Source organism: Lepidochelys kempii, chromosome 1, assembly GCF_965140265.1.
Source record: "Lepidochelys kempii isolate rLepKem1 chromosome 1, rLepKem1.hap2, whole genome shotgun sequence".
NCBI lineage: Eukaryota > Metazoa > Chordata > Testudines > Cheloniidae > Lepidochelys > Lepidochelys kempii.
Window position 1 is genome coordinate 43,226,160 of NC_133256.1, and position 25,353 is coordinate 43,251,512.

At 39.9% G+C, this 25,353-nt stretch overlaps 1 protein-coding gene across 3 annotated transcripts in view; it reads left to right on the plus strand.

Moving 5' to 3' along the window:
• The window catches only part of CDK8 (cyclin dependent kinase 8), a 197,984-nt gene that overhangs the window by 65,967 nt on the left and 106,664 nt on the right, over nt 1-25,353 (plus strand). For all 3 annotated transcript variants that reach the window (XM_073340405.1, XM_073340395.1, XM_073340415.1), the window contains exon 2: nt 20,635-20,710. In XM_073340405.1, coding sequence (XP_073196506.1) covers nt 20,635-20,710 — 76 coding nt within the window. The remainder of the gene's footprint in view (nt 1-20,634; nt 20,711-25,353) is intronic.

Below are 25,353 nucleotides of genomic sequence, written 5' to 3' on the forward strand. Positions count from 1 at the left end.
TGCTGTCTGTCTTTTAGGTTTTGATCTTGAAAACTGATCCATATGAGCAGATCTCTGCATTCAGTGATGCTCTGCAGGTATACATTTCTGTTTGTACAGATCAGATTTCAGGATTTGGGGCCATGGATTATAAAATGTTTGAGGCAGGAAATGTTACTTTTTTGGTTTGTACAGTGCTGAATACAGAAGTTCCTGTTCGTGGTATCCTTGGTGGTTATTTTTTCAGTTTAGAACTTCTAAAATTACTAAAGCAGTTTGTTTCAATTTTCTTCTGGGCTTAATTTGTTCCAGTTTTTTCTTCCAAGGATTTAATGGCTTCGCCCCCTCTCTTTGCAATTGATCTAAAGAGTTTACTAAAAGATGTAATGTTGCCATCATAACCTTGGACACTTCCAGTGTTGGATTTAGCTTTAAAAATACGATAAGTATAATTCAATTTAGTTGTAGAGCTGTTTGTATACACATGTAAAAGTTTAGGTTTAAAGTAAACAGTGTGGTACTAAAATTAATTCCATTTATACATAACTCAGTATAACAAATTAAAGCTAAAAGTTATTCAGAACCCATTGCATCAGTGTTTTTTCTTGTTTTTTCTATCACCAGTGAGCCAGTTCAGTAAGCTCTGTTCCACTGTGGATTGTGGAGTGTTGCTGGTTTGATCACATATCTTTCCCACCCACTTCTGTCCTCAATCTTGTAATAACTGAGTCTCTGTCACACACCGCATCATGTTTAAACTTCTTATCCTTTGAGGCCACACAGAGCTCTGCTTCAGCCTGTATCTGACTGTATCAAATCATTCTGTAAAAAGAACAGGAGTACATGTGGCACCTTAGAGACTAACCAATTTATTTGAGCATAAGCTTTCATGGGCTACAGCCCATATCATCAGATGCATAGAATGGAACATATAGTAAGAAGATATTTATGCATACAGAGAACATGAAATATCCTTCCATTCCAGCCTTCATGCATTCTTCTATACAGCGGCCTGTGGATGATACTTTTCATCGCAATTCACCACACTACTGCTTGCTTCTTATAGTTTCTTAAAAACTTTTTGCTTCTGCAATGCCCACAAGAAATGAGTTTGAGTTGATTTAAAAAAGTTTGTTCCATGTTCTTCCCATTCTAGAGTTCCCACTGAATCTTACCTTCAGTATGTCCCTCTTAAACTGTAAGCCCTTAGGTTTGCTGTATAATACTAAATACTGTGTGCTGTATAATACTAAAAACTGTCAGTGATTAACAAGAGAATATGTGGTTCTACCACTTGTACGTATAAGAGTGAACAGTGGCATTCTGTACATAATAGAATCTAGAGAGTTGGAATTTGGAAGTTATGGAAGAGTTGCAGTGGTTAGGACTACTGAAGAAGGTGGTATGAATTAAGACTTCAGCAGTAGACCACATTGGCATATACAGGAAATTCTGCAAAGTAGGTTTGTATCAAAATAGATGGGATGAAGAGGCAAGAATGAGTTCATGGTTCTGTACAGTTCTGTGAAGGCACATGGAAGGTCTGAATCAACGGAGTTGGAGGTTATGGACACATGTCTGAGTGAAGAATGTGACAAGAGAAGAAATTCTCAGATTTAGCTAAAGGAAACCACAAGTTGATTACCGAAGATTGTGTTAGATTTTCTCTTCATAGCCATTTTCATTGTTATAATTTTGATGTATGTACATAATGGGTGACAATGAGATATTAATTTTATATCTGCCAGTGCACCAGTGAGGATCATAGATTTTTTTTTTTTTTTACTTCCGTGAACTAGGTCTTCCCTTCAGTAGTGAACTAGAGAAGTTATTTTTTTCTCCTGTTACATGTTAAGTGATAGAATAAAATTACACCACTTCTAAAAGAAAAACAACTTGTCAAATGATAAAATAATCAGTGTTAAAAATGAAAGCATTTTTTGCTTTTTTAATACCTTTTCTTCTGTTTCCGGTTTAAATGTCATAGTTACTCTGGAAACAAATATAGGTGTGATTGGATAAACACTGGGTTGTGAGCATGGTTTCAGCTGTGTGTAGAGTGAAAGGTGTACTAAAGGTCAAACTTATTTCCTTCTTACAAATAAAATACTGTACCTCAATGTTGAGTCCATGGCAGATTGCTTAAGAATGACTGTTAAAGAAGTAAAAAGAGCAGCTCTGTTCGGCAAGTGGTCTTAAATTCATACTGCTGTTTCTAAACGAAATATCTCTTTAGAAAGCTAAGAGAACACTTTTTATCTAATGGTGTATTTTGCAGTGATGAAAAATATGTGCATCAACAAGCACTGTTGGACATAAGTGATTACGCCATGTTTAAACTTTTGAGAGGTAGAGCCCAAGATGAGTGCATTGAATGCACACACAAATCAGGCTGAATTGCTAACCGTTTCTACTCTTATTTTCTTTGGGGGTACATTTAACGCACATACTGAAAATAACTTATAGGAGTTATACTTGTTCAGTGAGGAAAGACTATATACCTCAGTTCCAAACTTGAAATACTTATTCATGATAACTAAATTAAGATTCTCATAATTATACGCATTCCACATGTTATACTGCCATAGCTTCTGTCAATGGAGTTCTGTCAACTCAAAATAAAGCTCTTTCTTTTTTTAGAGGGGCTACTGACACAGCATCTTATGCAGGGGGAGCCAGTTTTTGGAATTCACCCACCTTTCTCCCAGGTCCAAAGTAGTCCAACTCCCTTAACCTTCAGTATATACTGCCAGGTAGGGGATGATGAACTGTGGTCTGAGCTGTGTGCATTGGGGCAGGGATTTGTGGCTGGAGTAAAAAATTTTCTAGGCTTCATGGATACCGCTACATTTATTTTTGTGGATTTTTTAATATATGGTGAAGATGCTTTGGATAAGTGCCTTTTTTTAATTTAGTGGGATCCTGTTTTCAGTTGCTTATAACTCTTCCAAATTTAATCATTTGGGCTGCATGCTGGATGTCGGTCTCAGGCTGAAACTTTTGGTTTTTGTGGCCTTTGAAAAGGTTCAGTAAAAATACTTTGCTTTGCAATGTTAAAATAATTCTGGTTGCTTTTTTTCTTAAAAAAAAAAAAAAAGAAAAAGAAAAAGAAAACTCTCTAGTGCTCCCATACTTTGGAACAGGGACTTGAAATTTGACAGGTGACGTAGCACAGTGTCAGGGATGTACCTTTTGCTGTTCCTGTGAAAATCTGTCCAAATTTGGCCTAGTTGTAAGCCTTTGGGGGGGCGGGGGGGGGAGAAGTCTGTATGCACATGCTTAGAGATCTGAGAGTTTTGCAGCTAAAATCTCTAGATTTCATCCTTGCTGAGCCAGGTCCCATTGCTGACCAGACTCTGTGCTATCCACACAGAGTGACTGAATATGCTCTAGCCTGGTGCTGTGGGGTCAAAGTTGAACTTTTTCTGTAAATTGCTTCCCTGGCTCACTCAATGCACATGGTGCTTGAGTGGGGAAGAGAGAGGAGGGGGAATCAGGATTGTGCAGTAAAGGACACTGTAGGACCTCTGCCTCATTTGTCGTTGAAGTTGGAAGGTGTATCGAGAATGAATAAGGGATTACAGGGAAAAAAATGCATGGGCTCTCAGTTAAACACCATCCTGGAGAATTGGATTCTATCCCTGCCTCTGCCACAATGTTCCCAGATGATGATGGAGATGTCACGTAAATTAAATGTTTCACAGGTTCTCACTAATTGTGTTCTCTTCATATTCACCATGCCCGACTTGAGACCCTGAAGTGCTGAGCGCTCATATCTGCAACAGAAGTCAGTGGGTGCAGTGCTTTGGGCATATAAAATGCTATATGATGCTAAGATCTTTGAAAAATCTAACCCAAATTATGCACCCAAAATTAGTGGATTTTTTTTAACTTTAATCTCTGTCTTGGCTTCCCCATTTGTGAAATCAGGATAATACTACCCCCTCACCTCGTAGGGGTGTTGTGAAGATAAATTAATATTTCTGAAGCACTTTCAGGCACTATAGTGATGAGCATAGTAGAAAAGCCATAGAAATTAAATAATTCTGTCTTCAGAGCAGGATTTGAATAGTATACAGTGAGTAAGGCATTGGGGCTAAAATATTGAATAACTGCTTATTCAGTGTGCACCATTTACCCTTTGTGGTGGGGGGTGTCACGTGGGGAAAAAAATGTGATCATATAATTAAAGACTGAATCATAATGCAGGTGCACAAGGGGGCTGAATTAAATTTTGGCATTCCTAGATGTTGAGTGCTTGACTCTGCAACCTTAGTCTTATTTTTAATACTGCTTTTTTTGTATGTAATATAAAATCTAAATTACTACTACCTTGTAGTAAACTGCTTCTAAGGAAGAAGTGAACTAACTAAAATATTGATTATTTAAAGGACAGTTATTCTAAGGATTTAAGTTAAGTAAAGAATATCTTGTCTGGAACATAAGCAATTAAAATAATGAGCCTCCCCCCAGTCCTTCTGTAAGCCCAATTCATATTTTAAAATTTGTATTTTGTTACAATACGTATGATATCTGGTTTTACTCCCTGCATCAGGAAAATAATGATATTCATATGTATCGTGCTTTTCAGGAGTGTGGAGACTCAGAAAACAAAGCAAGGAAAGATGGGTAACATGGGCTATTAAAACATGCAGATTTTGTGTCTATTTTGGCAACAAGCAATCGGTTTTCTAAATAAAACATATATTCATAATCATAATGTACCAAAAGGAGAGGAGATGGGTGGAAGAGCAGTTTTTATTTAAATGTGCATTTTTACTTACATAAAGAAAAGTCTATCCAAGGCACTAGGCATCTTTTCGGTATATTAAAATTAAAATTGCAGCCGTATAAACAGAAGTAAACCTTGCCTTGCAACCTCTGCAAAACTAGGAGGGAAAACTAAAACTGCCCCAAAACCAAATCCCATGACTTGGTACACAAATTTCAGCCCTTAGTGCAAGCCTTTTAATCCAAAAGTCTAGGAAAGAGAGTGGCTTTGCAGCATGCTCTGAATCTTAGTTCAATATTGGCTGCTTTTGGACAGGGTGGGATTCCAAAGTTAACGGAGAATACCCTGTCACTACCTCACATCCTTTTAAACAAAAGGGACTATGGTTTGAGCTCCTCTGTGGACTGCAATTATGGCAGTATTACTAGGGGAGAAAGGCAGGTCTCTTTAAAATAATTAACTTAATAGTTGTCTGGACCACTGATCATGAAAACTGGGGATGTTCCAGAGGGTGGGAAGAAAAGCTGGTGTTTTGTCAATGGTGATTTGGAGAATCTGTACAATTTAGGAATTCTGTTTGATATTGAAGACTGTGTGTATGTATCTGTATGCAGTGTTGTAGCTGTGTTGGTCCCCGGATAATAGAGAGAAGGTGGATGAAGTAAAATCTTTTATTGGACCAACTTATGTTGGTGAGAGAGAGACAAGCTGTGGAGCTTACACAGAACTCCTCAGGTCTTGGAAACTCCCTCTCACTTCTAAATACAAGATGGAACAGATTGTTTAGCATAAGTAGTTAACAAGTATTTCAAGGGATCATTCGAGGTGAAGTGGCCCGTTAACACCCCCCAGTTGGGGGTGTGCGTTGTAAATGGGTTATAGATTGTAATTGGCCATAAGTGCAGTGCCCTTATTCAGTCCATGATTTTTAGTGTCTAAGAAGGTTATGAATTTACTCTCCCAGGCTCATGTTTTGAAAGTGTTGTGCAGGTTGCCTTTGGGGATGACGACTGATTGGGTCAGATATAGAATGATTGAAAACCATCTCCACCAAACAAGGACACTCCACCAGAGAAGTAGATTGCATCATGGAACAAGCCACCCAAACACCCTGAGAGAACTTGCTTCAACACAGAAATAAAACTCAATGCACATCCCCAGTGGGGTGGTAGATGACAACATTGGAACCCATAATGGAATAGCATCAAACACTTGCAACCCATATTCAGTGGGGTCCACATCCTGAAAAATCTTTCCTGAACCCCCTCTTCTGGCCTTCAAACAACCCCTGCCCACTCCAAGCTCATCATCAGAAGTGAGCTCCCACTCCAAGCTCATCACCAGAAGTGAGCTCCCCATGGAGGACACCAACTCAAAGCAGCACTAGATTCTGACAGAACAGATACAAAATCTGAAAATATATTTCCACTGCTACAATGATCAACTCCCCCTATAGCACGCCTTTCAAGATCCCTGGGTCCTACACATGCCTATCACAACTTTGTAGTGCACTGAATGAGGTGTCCCACATGCCCCAATAGCAACTATGTGGTGAAACCAGTCAGTTACTATACTCTTGAATGAACTCTCACAAGAAAATGATAAACAAAAACACCACATCACTTGTGAGTGAACACCTTTTCACAAAGTGATCATTCTCACCTATCAGTCCTCCTCATCAAAGGAAAACTGCACAACACTTTCAAACGACGAGCCTGGGAGCATAAATTAATAACTTTGCTAGACATTAAAAACCATGGACTGAATAGCAACACTGGATTTATGGATTATTACAACAATCTAAAACTCATTTACAACTCCTCCTCATGCTTCCCCCCACCCAGTTACTGGAGGGGTGTTACAGGCCACTTCACCTTGAATTGTCCCTTGAAATACATGTTAACCACTTACGCAAAACAGTCTTTCACCATGCATTTAACTGTGACACTCAGGACATGTCTACACTTGATGTTGCGGCGATCGATGCACCGGGGGTCAATTTAGCGGGTCTCCTGTTGACTCTGGTACTCCACCAGAATGAGAAGCATAAGGTAAATCGACAGGAGATATTCTCCTATCGACCAGTGCGGTGTAAGCTACATAAATTCCAGCTACATTCTTCCTGTAGCTGGAGTTGCATAACTTAGGTCGACTTACTCTGTAGTGTAGACAAGGCCTCTGAGTTAGGGTCTCTCAGGGGCGTGAAATAAACACCCTCCTAAGAGACCTAAGTTACACTGACAAGCACTGGTGTGGACAGCACTATTTTGGCAAGAGAGCTACTTTTGCTGCTCATTGAGGATGGTTTAATTATGTCGACAGGAGAGCTCTTTCCCATCGGCATAAAGTGGCTACACAAGATCTTACAGTGGTGCAGCTAGTTAGACATAGCCTTAGTTTCCCAGCCCTGAAGAAGAGCTCTAGGGAACCTTGACAGCTTGTCTCTTTCACCAACAGAAGTTGGTCCAGTAAAAGATATTGGACCAACCTATATGTATGTATTTGTGTTGACTCCATTTTGGATGTGGGGTTTTTTTACCTTGTCTGTTACCTCTTACCTCCATCTTGGACTGGTATTCCAACAGGATAGGGCTGACAGAAGAGGGTTGTGAAATGTGAATGGTCTACCATTTCAAATACAAATAGCATGGTCAATAGAAATAACCCAGATGAGGGGTGGTAGCTTTTTCGCTGGGAGCGTGGCTCCTGTTAATAAAGCTCTGTCTATATTGGTGCTTTTCAGTGCTAAAACTTTTGTCGCTTGGGTAGTTTTTTTCACACCCCTGAACAATTAAAGTTTTAGCACTGAAAGTGGCAGTGTAGACCCAGCCTAATTCCAGGGACTGGGAATATAGCCATGTGGTCTAAACTCTCAGGATCTGAGAGTGTGCCTAGGGATTCCAAGACAGGAACAGGGACTACACTCTTTTAAGACTCCAGGTGACTTAAAACACCGAGGGATAGCGTTACCATACATCTGGTTTTTCCCAGACATTGCCTATTTTTTGATCCTCTGTCCGGGCGGATTTTTCAAATAAGAGGCAATGTCCGGGGTTTTTGCGGAGCAGGTGTTACAGCTCAGAAAGAGTCCCAGTTGGTCGCTCCCTGTGTCTGCATTTGATTGGTCCCTTGCAGTTGCTGGATCCCGCACACCCGGGCCCCAGCTCCCAGCCCTGGGGAGGAAAAAGCCCCATAAGAAGGTGCTGATGGATTGTCTGTCTCTGCGTCCCTGATCTGCGCCAGCTGCCCTGCCGCTGTGACAGGGAGCAACACTGGCCTCAAGATTGAGTCCCCAGGTACCTCTTCCAATACACACACAACCCCTCCGCACCCTCCAAACACCCCTCCTCTCCCTCCAGCAGTGTCCTCTTTTTGGGGACCTGAAAAATGGTAACCCTACCCAGGGATTCAGAAGCTAAGCAATGTGATGGGACTCCAGGAAGGGGTACCACTGTGGGCATTCTGCGCCAAAAAATTAAAAATGCACACTATTTTAAAATTCTGCAAATTTTATTTGTCAAAATAACACTACATAGTCACGCCAGTTTCAATTATTTTGGTAATTTATTTCAAAATACTTGTCAGCAAGTATGTCCGTAACAATACGGACACACACAAAAATCCCTCCGGGGTAGAGTGTTAAATAAATCTCTGTGACAGCCCAGTTCCTTTTTTGCCCCCCACCCCCCTCCAGCCAATACACCCAAACCCGCTCCCCTCCAGAGCCCAGCCTCAGCCCCCCGCCCCTTGCCCAGATACCACCTTCCCCCCTGAGCTCAGCTGTGTCTACCCCACAGCCCAGACAACCACCCTCTTCCATCCCCAGAGCCCAGGGATCCAGAGGGAGAAACAACCTGATGTTTGGTCCCAGGCTTGCATGGAGTTTCCTGCACACTCCCCTCTCCTTCCCGCAGGGAACTGCAGGTGCCAGAAAACCTCTAGCTCACTCTTCTTCCCCCTAGTAGTGTCTTCTATGTGCGAGCTGGGCTCTGGCAGGTCCAGTAGCCCCTGGAGGCAGCTAGCAGCACTGCAGTGCATTTCTGGGGAGGGGGGAAGGAAATTCTGCACACACAACATTAATTTCTGAAAAATTCTGCATTGATAAGTGGTGCGCCAAACCAGATCTGTGACAACAGCTAATTTTAGGCTGACTAGCCTGATATCCATTCTAGGCAAAATAATGAATGTCTGATAAAGGACTCTGTTAATAAAGAATTGTAATATAACTCAATCAACATGGTTTCAAGAAAAATAAGTAATGTCAAATGGTCTTGATTATGTACCTTGAGGTCATAAGGTTGGTGGGTAAATGTCATTTGGATGTAATTAGGGCTGTCAAGTGATTGATTGCGATTTTTTAAAAATCATGTGATTAAACAATAGAATACCATTTATTTAAATATTTTTGGATGTTTTCTATATTTTCAAATATATTTCAATTACAACACAGAATACAGTGTGTACAGGACTCGCTTGATATTTATTTTTGATTACAAATATTTGCACTGTAAAAAACAAAAGAAATAGTATTTTTCAATTCACCTCATACAAGTACCGTAGTGCAATCTCTTTATCATGAAAGTTGAACTTACAAATGTAGAATTATGTACAAAAATATGTGCATTCAAAAACAAAACAATGTTAAACTTTAGCGCCTACAAGTTCAATCAGTACTACTACTTGTTCAGCAAATCACTCAGAGAAACAAGTTTGTTTACATTTGCAGGAGATAATGCTGCCTGCTTTTTGTTTACAATGTCACCTGAAAGTGAGAACAGCCGTTTGCATGGCAGTGTTGTAGCTGGCGTTGCAAGATATTTACGTGCCAGATGCGCTAAAGATTCATATGTCCCTTCGTTCTTCAACTACCATTCCAGGGGACCTGTATCCATGCTGATGACGGTTCTGCTCGATAATGATCCAAAGCAGTGCGGACCGACACATGTTCGTTTTCATCATCTGAGTCAGATGCCATCAGCAGAAGGTTGATTTTTCTTTTTGAGTGGTTTGGGTTCTCTAGTTTCCACAGCAGACTGTTGCCCTTTTTACAGACTTCTGAATGCATGCTGTACACCTCATCCCTTTCAGATTTTGGAAGGCACTTCAGATTCTTAAACCTTGAGTCGAGTGCTGTAGCTATCTTTAGAAATTTCACATTGATATCTTCTTTGCATTTTGCCAAATCTGCAGTGAAAGTGTTCCTAAAATGAACAACATGTGCCGGGTCATCATCCGAGACTGCTATAACATGAAATATATGGCAGAATGCAGGTAAAACACAGAGCAGGGGACATACAATTCTCCCCAAAGGAGTTCAGTCACAAATTTAATTAACGCATTATTTTTTCAACAAGCGTCCTCAGCATGGAAGCATGTTCTCTGGAACAATGGCTGAAGCATGAAGGGACATACGAATCTTTAGCACATCTGGCATGTAAATATCTTGCAACGCCAGTTACAACAGTGCCATGCGAACGCCTGTTCTCACATTCAGGTGACGTTGTAAACAAGAAGCAGGCAGCATTATCTCCTACAAATGTAAACAAACTTCTTGTTCACCCAATCGCTAAGGGCTTGACTACACTGGCAATTTACAGTGCTGCAACTTTCTCGCTCAGGGATGTGAAAAAACACCTCCCTGAGTGCAGCAAGTTTCAGTGCTGTAAAGTTCCAGTGTAAACAGTGTGCCAGCTATGGGAGCTGCGCCCCTTGCTGAGGTGTTGTGGTGTGGTGTTTGTTTTTTTTTTTTTTGGAGTGCTGGGAGTGCTCTCTCCCAGCGCTGCACTGCGACCACACAAGCCACGTTAAAGTGTTGCCGCAACAGCACTTTAGCATTTCCACTGTAGACTAGCCCTGAGAGAAACAAGTAGGACTGAGTGGACGTGTGGGCTCTGAAGTTTTACTTTGTTTCTGAGTGCAGTTATGTGACAAAAAAGACTACATTTGTAATTTGCACTTTCATGATAAAAGGTGCAGTATAGTACTTGTATGAGGTGAATTGAAAAATACTATTCTGTTTATCATTTTTACAGTGCAAATATTTGTAATAAAAATAATATAAAGTGAGCACTGTACACTTTGTATTCTGTGTTGTAACTGAAGTCAATATATTTGAAAATGTAGAAAAACATCCGAAAATATTTTATTTCAATTGGTATTCTATTGTTTAACAGCGCGATTAAAACTGCTATTAATCATGATTAATCTTTTTGAGTTAATCGCGCGAGTTAACTGCGATTAATCAACAGCCTTAGATGTAATATATTCAGACTTCTCTAAGGCATTTGACTTCATATCACATGGTATTCTGATTTAAAGATTAGCAGTACACATGATCATCATGGCACATGTTAAATGAATTAAATTCATTAACTGGCATCTCAAAATGTAATTGTTAGTCATGAAATGGGGATGTTTCTAGGGGGTCCTGTGGGGATCTGTTCTTTGCTTAATGTTAGTGGCTTTTAAGGTTGAAAAGGGAATGTGTATCTTTATTCAGGCTGACTTGCTGTTTATTCCTCTCCTCCTTCTGCTGTAAATGCAAGGCATGTTTCTTTGACCTTGCCTTCTCTAACATAAACATCCAGCAGTAAAACACTCCATGCCCACTGCATGCATTTCTACCCCTGGGGAGAGGATGAGGGAACAAACACTTGACATTATTAGTCATACCGCTTAATGCACTACAGGAATGTGCTCAGATACTACAGTGATGAGCATGACAGAAGAACCTATGGAGAACAGAGTAGAGTTCATAGGATCAGAGTTCCCCTCCAAGGAAGTCTTGTTGGCTTGTTGTTCATGTCAGGAAGGGTTTCTCTGAGCATGACTCCTCAGGCTCTTCAGTGAGTGCTGTTGTCTGCTTTAGGTGCCTGGTCTACACATATGGTGTGTTAGGCTAATACTTTGAAAAGCCTAACTAGCCTGTTTTGGTTCATTTTAAGCATAATGAAGATATAGGTCCTGGCTTGTGGTTAGCACAAGACAGAAGTGCCAGAAATTAACTGTAAGTGTTCCTGTTTATGATTTACGGAAATCTTTTGTTCTTTTCAAATCCGCAGCCACTTTCTCTGACTCTCCCCCTTACCATCTGTACTTACTCACCATTAGGTGCACATGCTCAGAAATGCCATGAGTTTGTAGGTGCTTTATTTCAATACATTACTTTGGCGAGTACCAGTAGGAATGCTGCAGTTTAATTCTGTATTAATTTCTCCATCATTATATTGAAGATTTGATCTTTAGAACTTGGATGTATTGTGATAATGCCTGTAAATAAAATATAAAAAAATTAAACAAAATATCTGTTTCCAGTTTCATTATTCAAAGTTTTGTGCTTTTCAGTGTGCAGGGGAATCCATGGCTATTAATTGTTTTTCCCTTATCTAGTTTTCTAGTGTATCTGAAAATTGAAATCCCTAATAATTACTAATTTACCCCTAGTACTTGGTGTTTTAATATTTCATTGTTAATAACTAAACTGACTGCTATTGATTATACAGTTTTTGGGGAGGTCGGTGTACTGCACTAGTCTGAGTTAATCATGCCAAGATAAAATAGCTTAAATTCAAGATTCATTTCTAATTGGATGAGTTAAATCCAAGTTACAGTATCTTAGAAGGAAGCTAGATATGGAGAATTTTAAATTAGTACTGCTGAGACTAAATTACTTTGTCATTAATAATTGTATCAGTTCTTTAGGATGTTTTCATTCTAATACTGTTAATGGTGTACTCGAGTAGAATTTTATATATCTATCTATATCTAGAGAGAGAGTCTTCTTTAATTATCAAGATTTCTCTGTTCTTTAGGGGAGTAAGCACATTAGATAATTAAACACTTCATTAGAGTTGCTATAGTACAGACACGTCAGAGGGAAATGAGAATGACGTCCCTTTGATGGGTTTAAGACAGAAGAGTATTCTTCTGTCAGATATGTAGTTGAAAACATGTGGCTCTGTTTTAAGAAGCTGTCCTTAAAGTGTGACAAATTTAATTTAAATTCCAAGAGAACTTTTTACTGTAACTTAATATGTTTTAGTTGGAAAAACCACACATGATACTGATGCTTTTAAAGCTTCAGCACAGTATTTTCTCTTGCTATTTTATGACTTTACTTAATTTTGACATTGATGATCAAATAATTTGAATAAAGGCCACATAGTAATACAATGTCCCAGATCCCAGTCAGGATTGGGGCCCCATGTGCTGGGCATTGCACATACCTATAGAAGACCAGTCCACTCACAAGGAACCTAATGTACAAAAGGTTAGATCCTACAAAGTTCTAAGCAATTCCCAGAGGTGCATAGTATTCAATTCCTATTGACTGCAATAGAAGTTGGGGGGTGCTTAGCACCATCTTAAGTGGGTACTCAACACCACCTGACAAGGCAGAATTGTCCCTAAAAGATGAACATGTGGTGTAGGAAAACACCTTGGGGACTGGTAAGAATCAGAGTTTTGTAGATTACCTACATGTACAACTTTCAGCTTTGTAGGCTTTTAAGTAGGTAAGTGAATAGTAACTTTAATGGATCTCTTAACAGGCTACCTACCTAACAGTTAGCAATTTGTAGTTGGTACATTTGAACTCACTTTTCTTTTTCTTTTCCACTGTGCGGCAACTATTTTGGTTACATAGCATTCTTTATAAATATAGCTCATGCTCTTATGCCTTTGGTAAAATATTTACACAATAATATAATACACAATACAAAATTAGATTAAAATAGAGAAAAATGGATGCACTGTCAATACTGTAGGATATTTCTTTTAACTAGTTCACTGGTCACTAAATTTTTTGTTTTACCTACAATCTCTACTAGCACTGTCATTACTTAGGTCTTTATATGGGTGGACCTGGTAGCACTGCCTGTACTTAAGTTTGCCTGACATTTTTGATTTCAGTACCCTATTTGGTTTATGTGCTGTGTGAAGTTACTTTTTCAGCAATTTTGAATTTGTCACATTTTAATTTAATTGACTGTCCCTTTTTTGTGTTGACATGGGAATAATAAAAGCTGCTGAACTACTTTCTCTAAACCAGTCATTATTTTACATACTTGTATCCTATCCCCTCTGTATTCACCACCTTCCTAAGGTAAACAATCCCAACTTTCTCTCTTCGTATGAGTGCTTCCATTATACTAATTTTTGTTGCCATTCTCTGAACCCCTGCTAATCCTAAAATCTTGGTTTTAGACAGATAATCAGTAATGCACACTGTCATAAATATAAAGGGAAGGGTAAACACCTTTAAATCCCTCCTGGCCAGAGGAAAAACCCTTTCACCTGTAAAGGGTTAAGAAGCTAAGACAGCCTCGCTGGCACCTGACCAAAATGACCAATGAGGAGACAAGATACTTTCAAAGCCTAGAGGGATTCTCTGTTTTGAATCTGATTACCCTGTAAGGTATTTACCATCCTGATTTTACAGAGGTGATTCTTTTACTTTTTCTTTAATTAAAATTCTTCTTTTAAGAACCTGATTACTTTTTCGTTGTTCTTAAGATCCAAGGGTTTGGGTCTGTGTTCACCTGTGCAAATTAGTGAGGATTTTTTATCAAGCCTTCACCAGGAAAGGGGGTGTAGGGCTTGGGGGGCATTTTGGGGGAAAAGATGTTTCCAAGTGGGCTCTTTCCCTGTTATATTTGTTAGACGCTTGGTGGTGGCAACAATAAAGTCCAGGGACAAAAGGTAAAATAGTTTGTACCTTGGGGAAGTTTTAACCGAAGCTGGTAAAAATAAGCTTCGGGGGTTTTTCATGCAGTTCCCCACATCTGTACCCTAGAGTTCAGAGTGGGGAAGGAACCTTGACACACACAATATTCCAGATGAGACCTTTGGGTGTGTAGTGGACCAGTGTTAACTAACATTGAGATATTGATAACAGAGTTGGTTACATTAAGTATCAAAGATATGAAACGGGGAATGTGTGCAAAAAAAGAGTTTAATATTCAGTTAGTGGTTTTGCAACTAGACTTACTTGCTCTATATGGAAATATGCGTTAGTAGTAGTTTTATAGCAAGTGAAAATGAATATTTTTTTTAAAATGTTTTTGCCCCTAGTGTGCTAGCTTATTTACTTCATACCTTTCTAACTATAGTAAACACTTAATACTCCCAAGACCAACATGGTAAGGGAACTTCCGTTATTCCCATTAGAGTCTACCAACTACCCATCACCAGCAAGGACATTTCTTACAGTTGTGTTGAAAATGTAAATCTGTTAAATATTAAAGAAGTCATGGTTAGTTTTGTGATTTGTGGATTACAAAGCTATTGGTAAGAGTGAAAGAAAATTAGGTCACAAATTACCTTCTTAGGCCTGGGCTACACTGGGGGGAGAGGGGGTTTCGAACTAAGATACGCAACTTCAGCTACGCTATTCAAGTAGCTGAAGTCGAAGTATCTTAGTTCGACTTACCTGGCCATCCTCACGGCGGTGAGTCGACCGCAGCAGCTCCCGCGTTGACTCCGCTTACCCCTCCTCTGCTTACTCCACCACCCGATCCGGTGGGTAGTGAAGACATACCCTAAGATAGTCCTGCTGTTGGATGGAGGATTGGTGTGGCAAAGAGTTGCCTTCCCTTTCTTGCCTGGGTGTTAGAGAGAGAGACGGTGCAGAGCTGACCTACCTCAGAGCCCCACTGCTACAAGAGGGAAATGAAGTTGACAACATTTGTGAGCCTGCCAAGAACCCAGAGGTTGGCAAGCAATCACTTGTACTACTTCTGCTTATATTTGGCTGTAAAAGTGAGTTATAAACTGATTTCAGATTACTTTGACTGTTAATCTTTTATATAGCTCAATTTCTGTAAAATATTGTTTTTCTGCTTTTTCCTGCCCATTAAAGGGTTTCCACCTTTCCTCTTATTTTAAAGGTTGTGTCTTTGTGTCAGATAGCCCAGGCCCTGAGCAAGCCAATATATAAGGTTCTTTGGCCCATGTTTCAGCAAGGTTCATACATTGTGATAAAAACTTACCATGAATAAAACATTGTTGGGTGCTGTTCTTTAACCTAAGATTGGTAATTTTTCACAGGATTGTCCCTAATTTCCTTCTCATGTAGGAACCTGCATTTGAAGTTTACAATCTAAATTAGACCTTGCACAGCAAGGAAGGCGGTCCCCAAAAAAAAAAAGGCAAGAAAAAGGGGAGGGGGGAGGCGTTATAGAACAAGTGTTACCACATTGGAAGATTGAGGTAAACTCCTTTTTATGAATCGGTCTTGATATTTTAAAAAATGTATCAATTTCAGGAAATGTATTGAAATACATGGTGGCAGCCAGAGATAAACATTATTATTTCTTCTTATATTTAGACACACACAAAAAGCTACATTACAAGAAAATTGCATTTGCAAAGTTAGGCTCTCAAATTGTGTAATATATGAATTGTTCATGTAATCTTAATTAAGACCCCTTGTGCATATGCATTATGATAGTCTAATTACATGATCATATACTATTTTAGAACTCTTGTCTCATTCAGTGAACGGGATGCACAGTGCTCACAGAGTGGGTAGTTATTCAGTATTGCTTTTTCTTGATTGAATGTGTGGCCCCAGGACATGTTTATTGCACACCACTCAAATCCTGCGCTCAATACAGTATTTTCTTATGGTCTTTTCGGTGGCAGTATTACAGTCACTGGGCTAACTGTGCCTCTAACTCCTCATCAATCTCTTTGAGTGCACTGGCTCTGAAGCTTCAAGCTGTCACCTCTCTGAGTGGAATCAGGTGAATCTCCCACTCAGACTGGGCTTTGGGATGCATTGCTGGAGTGAAGAAACGGATTGACAGGACCAGAAGAGTACCCAAAAGTTACCTACTACAGGTCAGGCCCAACAAAAAAAAAAAAAAACAGAACGCCACTAGCCGTCACCTTCAGCCTCCAACTAAAACCTCTCCAATGCATCATCAAGGATCTACAACCTATCCTGAAGGACGACCTATCACTCTCACAGATCTTGGGAGACAGGCCAGTCCTTGCTTACAGACAGCCCCCCAACCTGAAGCAAATACTCACCAGCAACCACACACCACATAACAGAACCACTAACCCAGGAATCTATCCTTGCAACAAAGCCCGTTGCCAACTGTGTCCACTATCTAGTCAGGGGACACCATCATAGGGCCTAATCACATCAGCCACACTATCAGAGGCTCGTTCACCTGCACATCTACCAATGTGATATATGCCATCATGTGCCAGCAATGCCCCTCTGCCATGTACATTGGCCAAACTGGACAGTCTCTACGTAAAAGAATAAATGGCAGACGTCAAGAATTATAACATTCAAAAACCAGTCAGAGAACATTTCAATCTCTTTGGTCACTCGATTACAGACCTAAAAGTGGCAATTCTTCAACAAAAAAACTTCAAAAACAGACTCCAACAAGAGACTGCTGAATTGGAATTAATTTGCAAACTGGACACAATTAACTTAGGCTTGAATAAAGACTGGGAGTGGATGTGTCATTACACAAAGTAAAACTATTTCCCCATGTTTATTTTCCCCCCTCTCTCCCCACTGTTCCTCAGACGTTCTTGTCAACCGCTGGAACTGGCCCACCTTGATTATCACTACAAAAGGTCCGTCCGTCCCCATCCACCCTCCCCCCCCATCCCCCCGGCGCGCTCTCCTGCTGATAATAGCTCACCTGACCTGATCACTCTCGTTACAGTGTGTATGATAACACCCATTGTTTCATGTTCTCTGTATGTATAAATTTCCCCACTATATTTTCCACTGAATGCATCTGATGAAGTGAGCTGTAGCTCACAAAAGCTTATGCTCAGATAAATTTGTTAGTCTCTAAGGTGCCACGAGTACTCCTTTTCTTTTTGTGGATACAGACTAACACAGCTGCTTCTCTGAAACCTAAAATAGTAAACAGTCTGTACACATGCTTGCCTTCCCTAGGGCTTAACATCCTTGGCAAGCTTGGGAAGTCCCCAACTGCTTCAGACTCTCCCACAGAACCTGTCTCTGTGCCTGTCAGTCTGTGCATGTCAGTTCACTGACTGTTCTTTTTTCCCCCTTTCAGAAAGTCTGTTTAACCATTTAGTGTTCCTATGACCTCTTGGCTCCCAGCCTTGGAAAAAGAGCTATTAAATTTTGGCTGGAGTGTGGAAGTAGCATTTTCATTAACAGCCTGGCAGTTGTCTTATAATAACTTGTGTTTATTGGGAGGCTGCTTTTCTAGAGCTATGGTGTTGTCTTCCTGCTTGTTTTCCCATTAGTTCCCATTAAAGTAAAGCAGTACTACTTTGGGTAATGGTCCTCGTTGTATTCCACTAAGACTTAAGTATGCATCTGGAGTTGGAGAATTTGAAAGTAGTGTCCATTGATTTGCTCAGGTGCCCTGGATCGCCTCGTGCTTCTATCTGAGGTGATAAAGGGCATGGCAGGCTGATCACATCTCCAGTTCCTTCTCATCGCCGTATGGTCCAGATTGGAACTCTGTCATTCTTTCTGATGCACTTCTAAAAACAGTAGTTGTACAGAGTTTTATAGTAGTTTTACTATTTTTTTTCTTTCTTAGTTTTAATAGTTAATAGTTTCATAAAATCATTATATAGCAAACAGCAACATGTCTGCCACAGACACTACACTAAGGTATCTGAGTGTTTCACAAACAATTTTTTTTTTCTTTACAGCATCTCTCTGAAATAAGATGACAGTATTTCCTCCCATTTTACAGGGAACTGAAGCACAGGAAGATTAAGACCAAAATTGTCCACTAATTTTAAGAGTCCAACTTGAGATGCCTTGGGCTTTATTTTTATTTCAGAATATTTAGCGTTTGTGTAGCACTTTTTTGTTCAGAACATAGCTCCTAGTGATTTTATTTGCAATTGTGAATGCACAGTACTTCTGCAGATCAAGCCCCAGGTGTCTCAGGGCATGCAGAAAATGAGGAACAGACTGTTGACCACATGTGAAAAGTTTGGAGTCAGTGACTTGTCCAGGGCCAACTACAGATTCTGTTGCAGAGGCAGGGATAGAATCTGGTTCTCCAGGGTGGCTTTGACTGCCATAACCACAAGACCATCCTTTTTCTTCCTGCAATCCTCTGCCTCATTCATTACATACTTTCCAACTTTTGTAATACAATAGAACCTCAGAGTTACGAACACCAGAGTTACGACGAGCTGACCACAGTCCTCATTTGGAACCGCAAGTATGTAATCAAACAGCAGCAGAGACTTCAAAAAAAGCGAATGCAGTACAGTACTGTGATAAATGTAAACTACTAGAAAAATAAAGGGAAAGAAGTTTTCTTCTGCATTGTAAAGTTTCAAACCTGTATTAAGTCAATGTGCAGCTCTAAACTTTTGAAAGAACCACCATAATGTTTTATTCAGAGTTATAAATATTTCAGAGTTATGAACAACCTCCATTCCCAAGGTGTTCGTAACTCTAAGGTTCTGCTGTATAGAAATAACTGTATCACTCACTCTGCAGTCTTGACTAATTGCTTGAGTATCGTCCCTCCTATGCACTGAATGAAGTACGGGTCCTGTGGAAACAACAGTATAAGCTAGTTTGTTCAATTACTATCATAATATTTATGAACAAGGGGGAAGATTAAGGCTTCACAACTGCTGCAAATAGCTGAGGAATGTTGAGAGTCATGAATCCTGGATTCTATTCCAGGTTTGAGAGGGGAGCATTCTGTACTGGTGTCTTCCTTCCTTCAGCATGTCCTACATTTGCCTTTATCCCCTAGCTGTCCCTCTTTAGCCTGTTCTCTTCTGCTGCTTTCCCTCCTCCTCTGACCTGCCTTAGCTTGCTGCTATCTACCCCAGCCTGCCTTTGTTATTGTCAGTTCCAGTTCCCAGGGCCATAGTGGCCCTGGCTGTTGGAAGGAGCGGTTGACCAAAATGTCCTACTCCGCTCTGGACTGGAGCATGCTTACTAGCTGTGTGCAGGTAGAGCACACTTGGGGTAGACAGAATCTTCAGAGAATAATTGTCTAGCCTGTCACAAACCATTATGAAGCATGTGCAAACAGATTGGAAACCTTGTTTTACTTAGTGTTCTGGGTTCCGCCTCATAGTGCTCGTGGGACAGGAAAGACTCTGGTGGTGTGTGTGTGTGTGTGGTTAAAGACCTGGCTTCCCAGAGGTCCAGGACAGGTAGCCCTTTTCTCCTATTGCTCGTTGTAGCTGCAGCTGCTAACAGGCTTCAAGACCAAATGTAAAAATAAAATAAATAGTGTCCCCCTCCCCCGCTGTCCACAACTTCTAGTTTCAGGTATTTCACATTTATTAATGGTGAACTAGAAGAGTCTTCAGTCTGCAGGGCTGAACAAAATGCTGAATTTACTGCTGGATTTTAAACTGCTTCGAGGATTTGGTTGGTAGGAACAGGTTTTTCAGTATGAAATTTTAGTTTTGTGAGGTTTGGAGAAAAGGGAAGATGAATTTTCCTTACATGCATGTTTTAATTAATTTAATGTACCTCTTGGGATATAAAAGTATGCATGATTTTTCAAAATCTGTACTGTGAGTGTTTGAATAATAAATTTTATTTCTATGTAAGCTGATGTACTTGTAATTTTATCAACAAATTGTTTATACCCCAGATTTCTTCACTGAAAGACTAACTTCTCATATGTGATAAATGTAAAATTGTGTTCTTGAAGTCATTGTATTGAATAGGACCTTAAAATGTTTTCTAATATAATAACTACTTGTATTTGAGGTTATCAGTCTAGGTGCTGGTAGTTAATACAGCTTAGTTCTTATTTCTAAGGTAGCAAGCCAGGCATTAAAAACTACCAAAGGATCAAAAGAACATGATTTACATAACTTAAATTGCTTGGAAGCTGTTATCTGAGTAGTGCATAAGTTTGCTCTGAATGCACATAGCAGTGTGTTTAAAAACTTCTTCTTTTCTTCTTTCACAGGAAAGATGATAAAGATTATGCTTTAAAACAAATAGAAGGTACTGGAATTTCTATGTCTGCATGCAGAGAAATAGCAGTAAGTAACAATCTCCCTTTTTTATCATCAGTAAGATTTTAATAAAGTATTTTTTGAAGTGAATGCATCTTAATTTAATGTTTTAGTTTCAATGAATCCTCTACCTTTCTAAATACAGAAGAAAATCTTAAATTTGAGGTTTAAAGTAAACCTAATTCCCTTATATAAGAGTTTGTCTATTAATTTTTCGCTGAAGAATGGTGCAGTTCCTAACTTACATTTTATTGCATATTTAAGCATAATAAATCATAACTATCTGTACCTCTGAATGCATATTGCTTAGTACTGGAAATAAGTGTATGATTTTCTCTTTATTAAAACAGTAACTATCTGAACTTTGTTATATTTTTCAGCACTGTTCGTTTATAGTAAGTTTGGGTATAATGGTTTAATTTTAGTTTACAATTTATTTCCTTTCCCATTGAAAGACCTTGTACCCTTAAGAGTAATGTAGCCATATCTGATCGCAAGGGGAGTGCTCAAAACAAATTTCCAATATCTTCAGTTAGCAGATATCAAATGCAATTTTGTGTTTGGATATTATGTTGGTCTGTGACTCTTTTTTCCTGTCTAATATTTAAAGAGGAAAATCATAGAACTACATTTTAATGCAAATAGTTAATATAAAACTTCAGTGTAAGACAGAATATATACATCCTGTAAATATTCTATTATTCATATAGAACATGGATTAATTTTTTAGATTTGCCAGTGCACCAAATCCACTTGGTGATATTAAGACCCTTAATTATTTAAATGTCAAGAATTTGGTGATTCACTAATCTTAAATAAAATTTTTTTCTTTGGTTAAATGAGCTGTCACTTCTTCGTAAAATACAAACTCATGAATCTTTAAATATATCTTTTTGTTTAAGATCATATTTGTGTGGATCCCTTGATTTCTTATTTTGTTCTCAAATGATTTCTTAATGGTGCAGAAACATTGTTTGTGGATGCAGATAATTGACCGTTCTGGTAGAAACATCTTCCTGAAATTAATGCTTAGTTTTTTTATGAAAAGTTGATATGAGAGAGGTGAGGTGTGATGCTTTTGATTTTAATAATTTTATTACTTTATTACCAATGAAATAGATAATATAAGATTAGAATTGTATTTTAAAGACCTAAGCCAAGATTGAGACATGACTAGTGATTTTTGGGTGCCTAGCCTAAGACATCTTAAAGGGTACTGACTTTAGAGAATAAATGCTCAATAGCACTTCCTGAAAATCGGTCCATTCTACTGCAGTTCAAGTTAAGCACCCAGACACTGAAGGTCTCCCTCCCTCCTCCCAAAAAAATCTCCAGTCACTTTTGGAAAACTTGACCTTTTCTTAAAAGTGGAAAATCCTAGATGTGTTTTTGTTTGTTTTTTTGTTTTATTAACTTGTTGTGGATATGATAGTGTGACATAGAACTGAGTAAGACTGTGGAGGTCCATGAAAGAGTTTTGGTGAGAGACTCAACATTTTATGAAATAACATTCTGTACATACTTAGAATGCTGCTATTATTTAAGGTTTCTTGACACTTCCCGTTATAAGACCCTGTTCTCAGTTGCTTATAACTTTGCGAAACTCTAGCCATTTGGGCTGAAATTGCCCATACTGAGTATCTGCTGCAGGCTGAAGTTGTTTTGGAGAATTACAGCTAAAACAGTTCAGGTGTTTCAAAGAGAGAGTAGGTGAAAATAACCACTTTTTTTTTTTGCCAATGTTAAACAATGCTCATAACCGTTGCGCCAAGAAGCTATAGTCCCTCCCTGATTTGGAGCAGGGTCTTGAAATTTGGTAGTGGGAGTCACCCTTGTGATAAGAATGTGTCTTTTGCTGTGCCCATGAAAAGTCACCTAAATTTGGCCAGCTTATGAGCCTCTGAAAATGTCAGTTTGCACATGCTCAAGAGACTTGTTTGGATACCAAATTCTCTAAAGATTCCAGTTTTGAACATGCTCTGTCCTAGGGCTGCAGGGACTGAACAGGACTCTTTCTGCAATTGCTCTTGGACACCAGGGGCCACTATAGTGCGAGCTGTTTGGAACTGAGAGTGCGGAGATGCTCACAGTGCTCTTGCTGACTGGATTCAGGAACTAAGGAGAATGCACAGCAGTGGGATGCAGAGGGGTCAGAAAAAGGTGTGGGAGGGTGAATGGATTGTAGGAGCCAAAAGGTTCAGGAGGAGCAGAAGGGGTAGGCAACAGCAGCTAGCTGGGTGTGGCAGTGGGCGTACAGGGGCAGAAAGGTCTATGTTCCTTCCTTACAGAACTTGGAATTGAACCTCAAAGTCATCGGTTGCTGTATTCCTTTATCAGCAAATAGCTGTGAAACCTACCAGCAAAGTGTGTCATCCTTCCTTCTCCAGGGATTGGGTCACATAGAGAATAACAGCCAGCTGGGGCTTCCAGTAACTCCATTTAAATCAAGTGAATTAGAAGATTACTATTAGCAGTACCTACGATATGCTAGGTGCTGTCTAAGCACACTGGAAGAACAGTCCCTTCTGCTTTCTGAGCCCCTCTGCCCCATCCCTTTGCCCTTTAAGCATTCTGTTTGGTTTAGGGCACTGATGTTTGTTTAAATAACCAGCTGTGGATCTAAAGGTTCTATCTCTTCTTATGATCCAAGCTGAGGATTAGTATGGTTCCACAGTATGGAAGTCTGTTTCTCAATTTTTTTTTAAAAAAAAAAGGAAATTTCCTTAAAATTACCTTTAAAAAATGTCCAGAGAATCCAATTTTCCAGGGTAGCAATCAGCTGCCTTAAGTATGAGACCATTCCTTCCTGCAATCCACTCCCTCGTTCACTACATTCTTTCCAACATTTTCAGCAAGTGAGGCAGGGGTCCTGTAGACAAGTCTCCTTCAATACACAACCCTGATTCATCCCCAGAGCGTCAACCATTGTGTGCATTGATTGAGTCTGGGTTCCTGAGAGGGAAAAATAGTATGTGACCATATAATTAAAGACTGCGCTGATACATGCTGTGATAAAGTTCCTCCTCTGCCTTGGTGGGTTCTGTGCTTTCTGGCGGATTTGCTCGCCTCAGAGGTTCATGGTAGTCCTCAGTTTGGCTCCTTTTGTTAGTGGCACAAACCTGCCATTCACTCAGCTAACCTCATCACTGGCCAGCATGGGGAAAAGGAGGAGAACAATCCCCGCAGTCTCTGCTGGGCCACCTAATGCGTCAGAGAACAGGCCAGAGACCTTCCCCTCTGGTGGGACCCACAGTCCAGATCAACTCCTCTTATATCAAATAGAGAGTTGGGGGGGGATGAGGGGGAACCCAGGCCTGCCCTCTACTCTGGGTTCCAGCCCAGGGCCCTGTGGATTGCAGCTGTCTATAGTGTCTCCTGTAACAGCTACGTGACAGCTACAACTCCCTGGGCTACTTCCCCATGGCCTCCTCCCAACACCTTCTTTGTCCTCACCACGGGACCTTCCTCCTGATGTCTGATAACGCTTATACTCCTCAGTTCTCTAGCAGTATGCCTACTCACTCTCAGCTTCTTGCGCACCTCTTGCTCCCAGCTCCTTGAATGCATCTCACTAACTGAAGTGAGGTCCTTTTTAAACCAAGTGCCCTGATTAGCCTGCCTGTCCTAATTGATTCTAGTAGCTTCTTAATTGGTTCCAGGTGTCCTAATTAGCCTGCCTGCCATAATGGGTTCCAACAACTTCCTGATTGTTCTGGAACAGCCCATTATCTTACTCAGGGGAAAGGGACCTGCTTAATCTAGGTTAAAAAAAACCCTAAATGAACCTATATTACATTGACTTTATTATCTTGGAGCCAGCTGGTACAATGAGTTAAAAGATCATTGCACCACTATGCTAGACGCTGTGCAAAAACCTAGGAAGACAATTCCTCCCCCTCCCCCCAGTCTGCATTAGGGCAGTCTGTTTTAGTGCATTGTCATTTGATTTATTCACTTTGTTGCCTCACCTTTTTACTTTATCAATTAGCTTTGTCATTAGATGCTCTCTTGACCTTGTAGTTCCTTTGTAATATTTGTCCAGCACTTCAATAGTAAATGGTGCTCTGTTAATGTAGTATAGCCTAATGATCCAGTGGTTCTTAACCTGGGGTGCACGCACCCCCTGGGGGTGCAAGATGTCCTTTCTGGGGGTGCGAGACATGCCATTTTTTTAAGAAGGTAAATAATTGAAAACACATTAAACAGAGGCACGTAAGTACAACTACTTGGTTTCATCAAACCTATGTATTAACATTATATATTTTTTAACCATTACAAACAGGTTTAAAGAACTGACCTACTTCAACGATTTTTGATAAGGGGTGCGAGAACATATTTTGAGAACCAAAGGGGTGCAGGCTGCAGTAAAGGTTAAGAACCACTTCCTTCTGGAATTTTATATGCACTGTAACCACCACAGTTTGCTATGAGTAGTAGGCTGTGAAAAATCCTTATTCTCTAACTATGCAGAGTCTAGCAACGTTTTAGCATGAGATCAGATTAGGAATGCTCCACAGATGAAATTCAGAGTTGTTAAAGTACTACCTTGCTACAAGAGATGCAAACCTACCCATTGAAGTATAATGGTTAGTAACTGTTTCAACTATCAGCGCTTTTGCTTTGGCTGCTGAGGAGTATTTTGCTATCAGGAAAGTTTCTGTGCAGTTTAG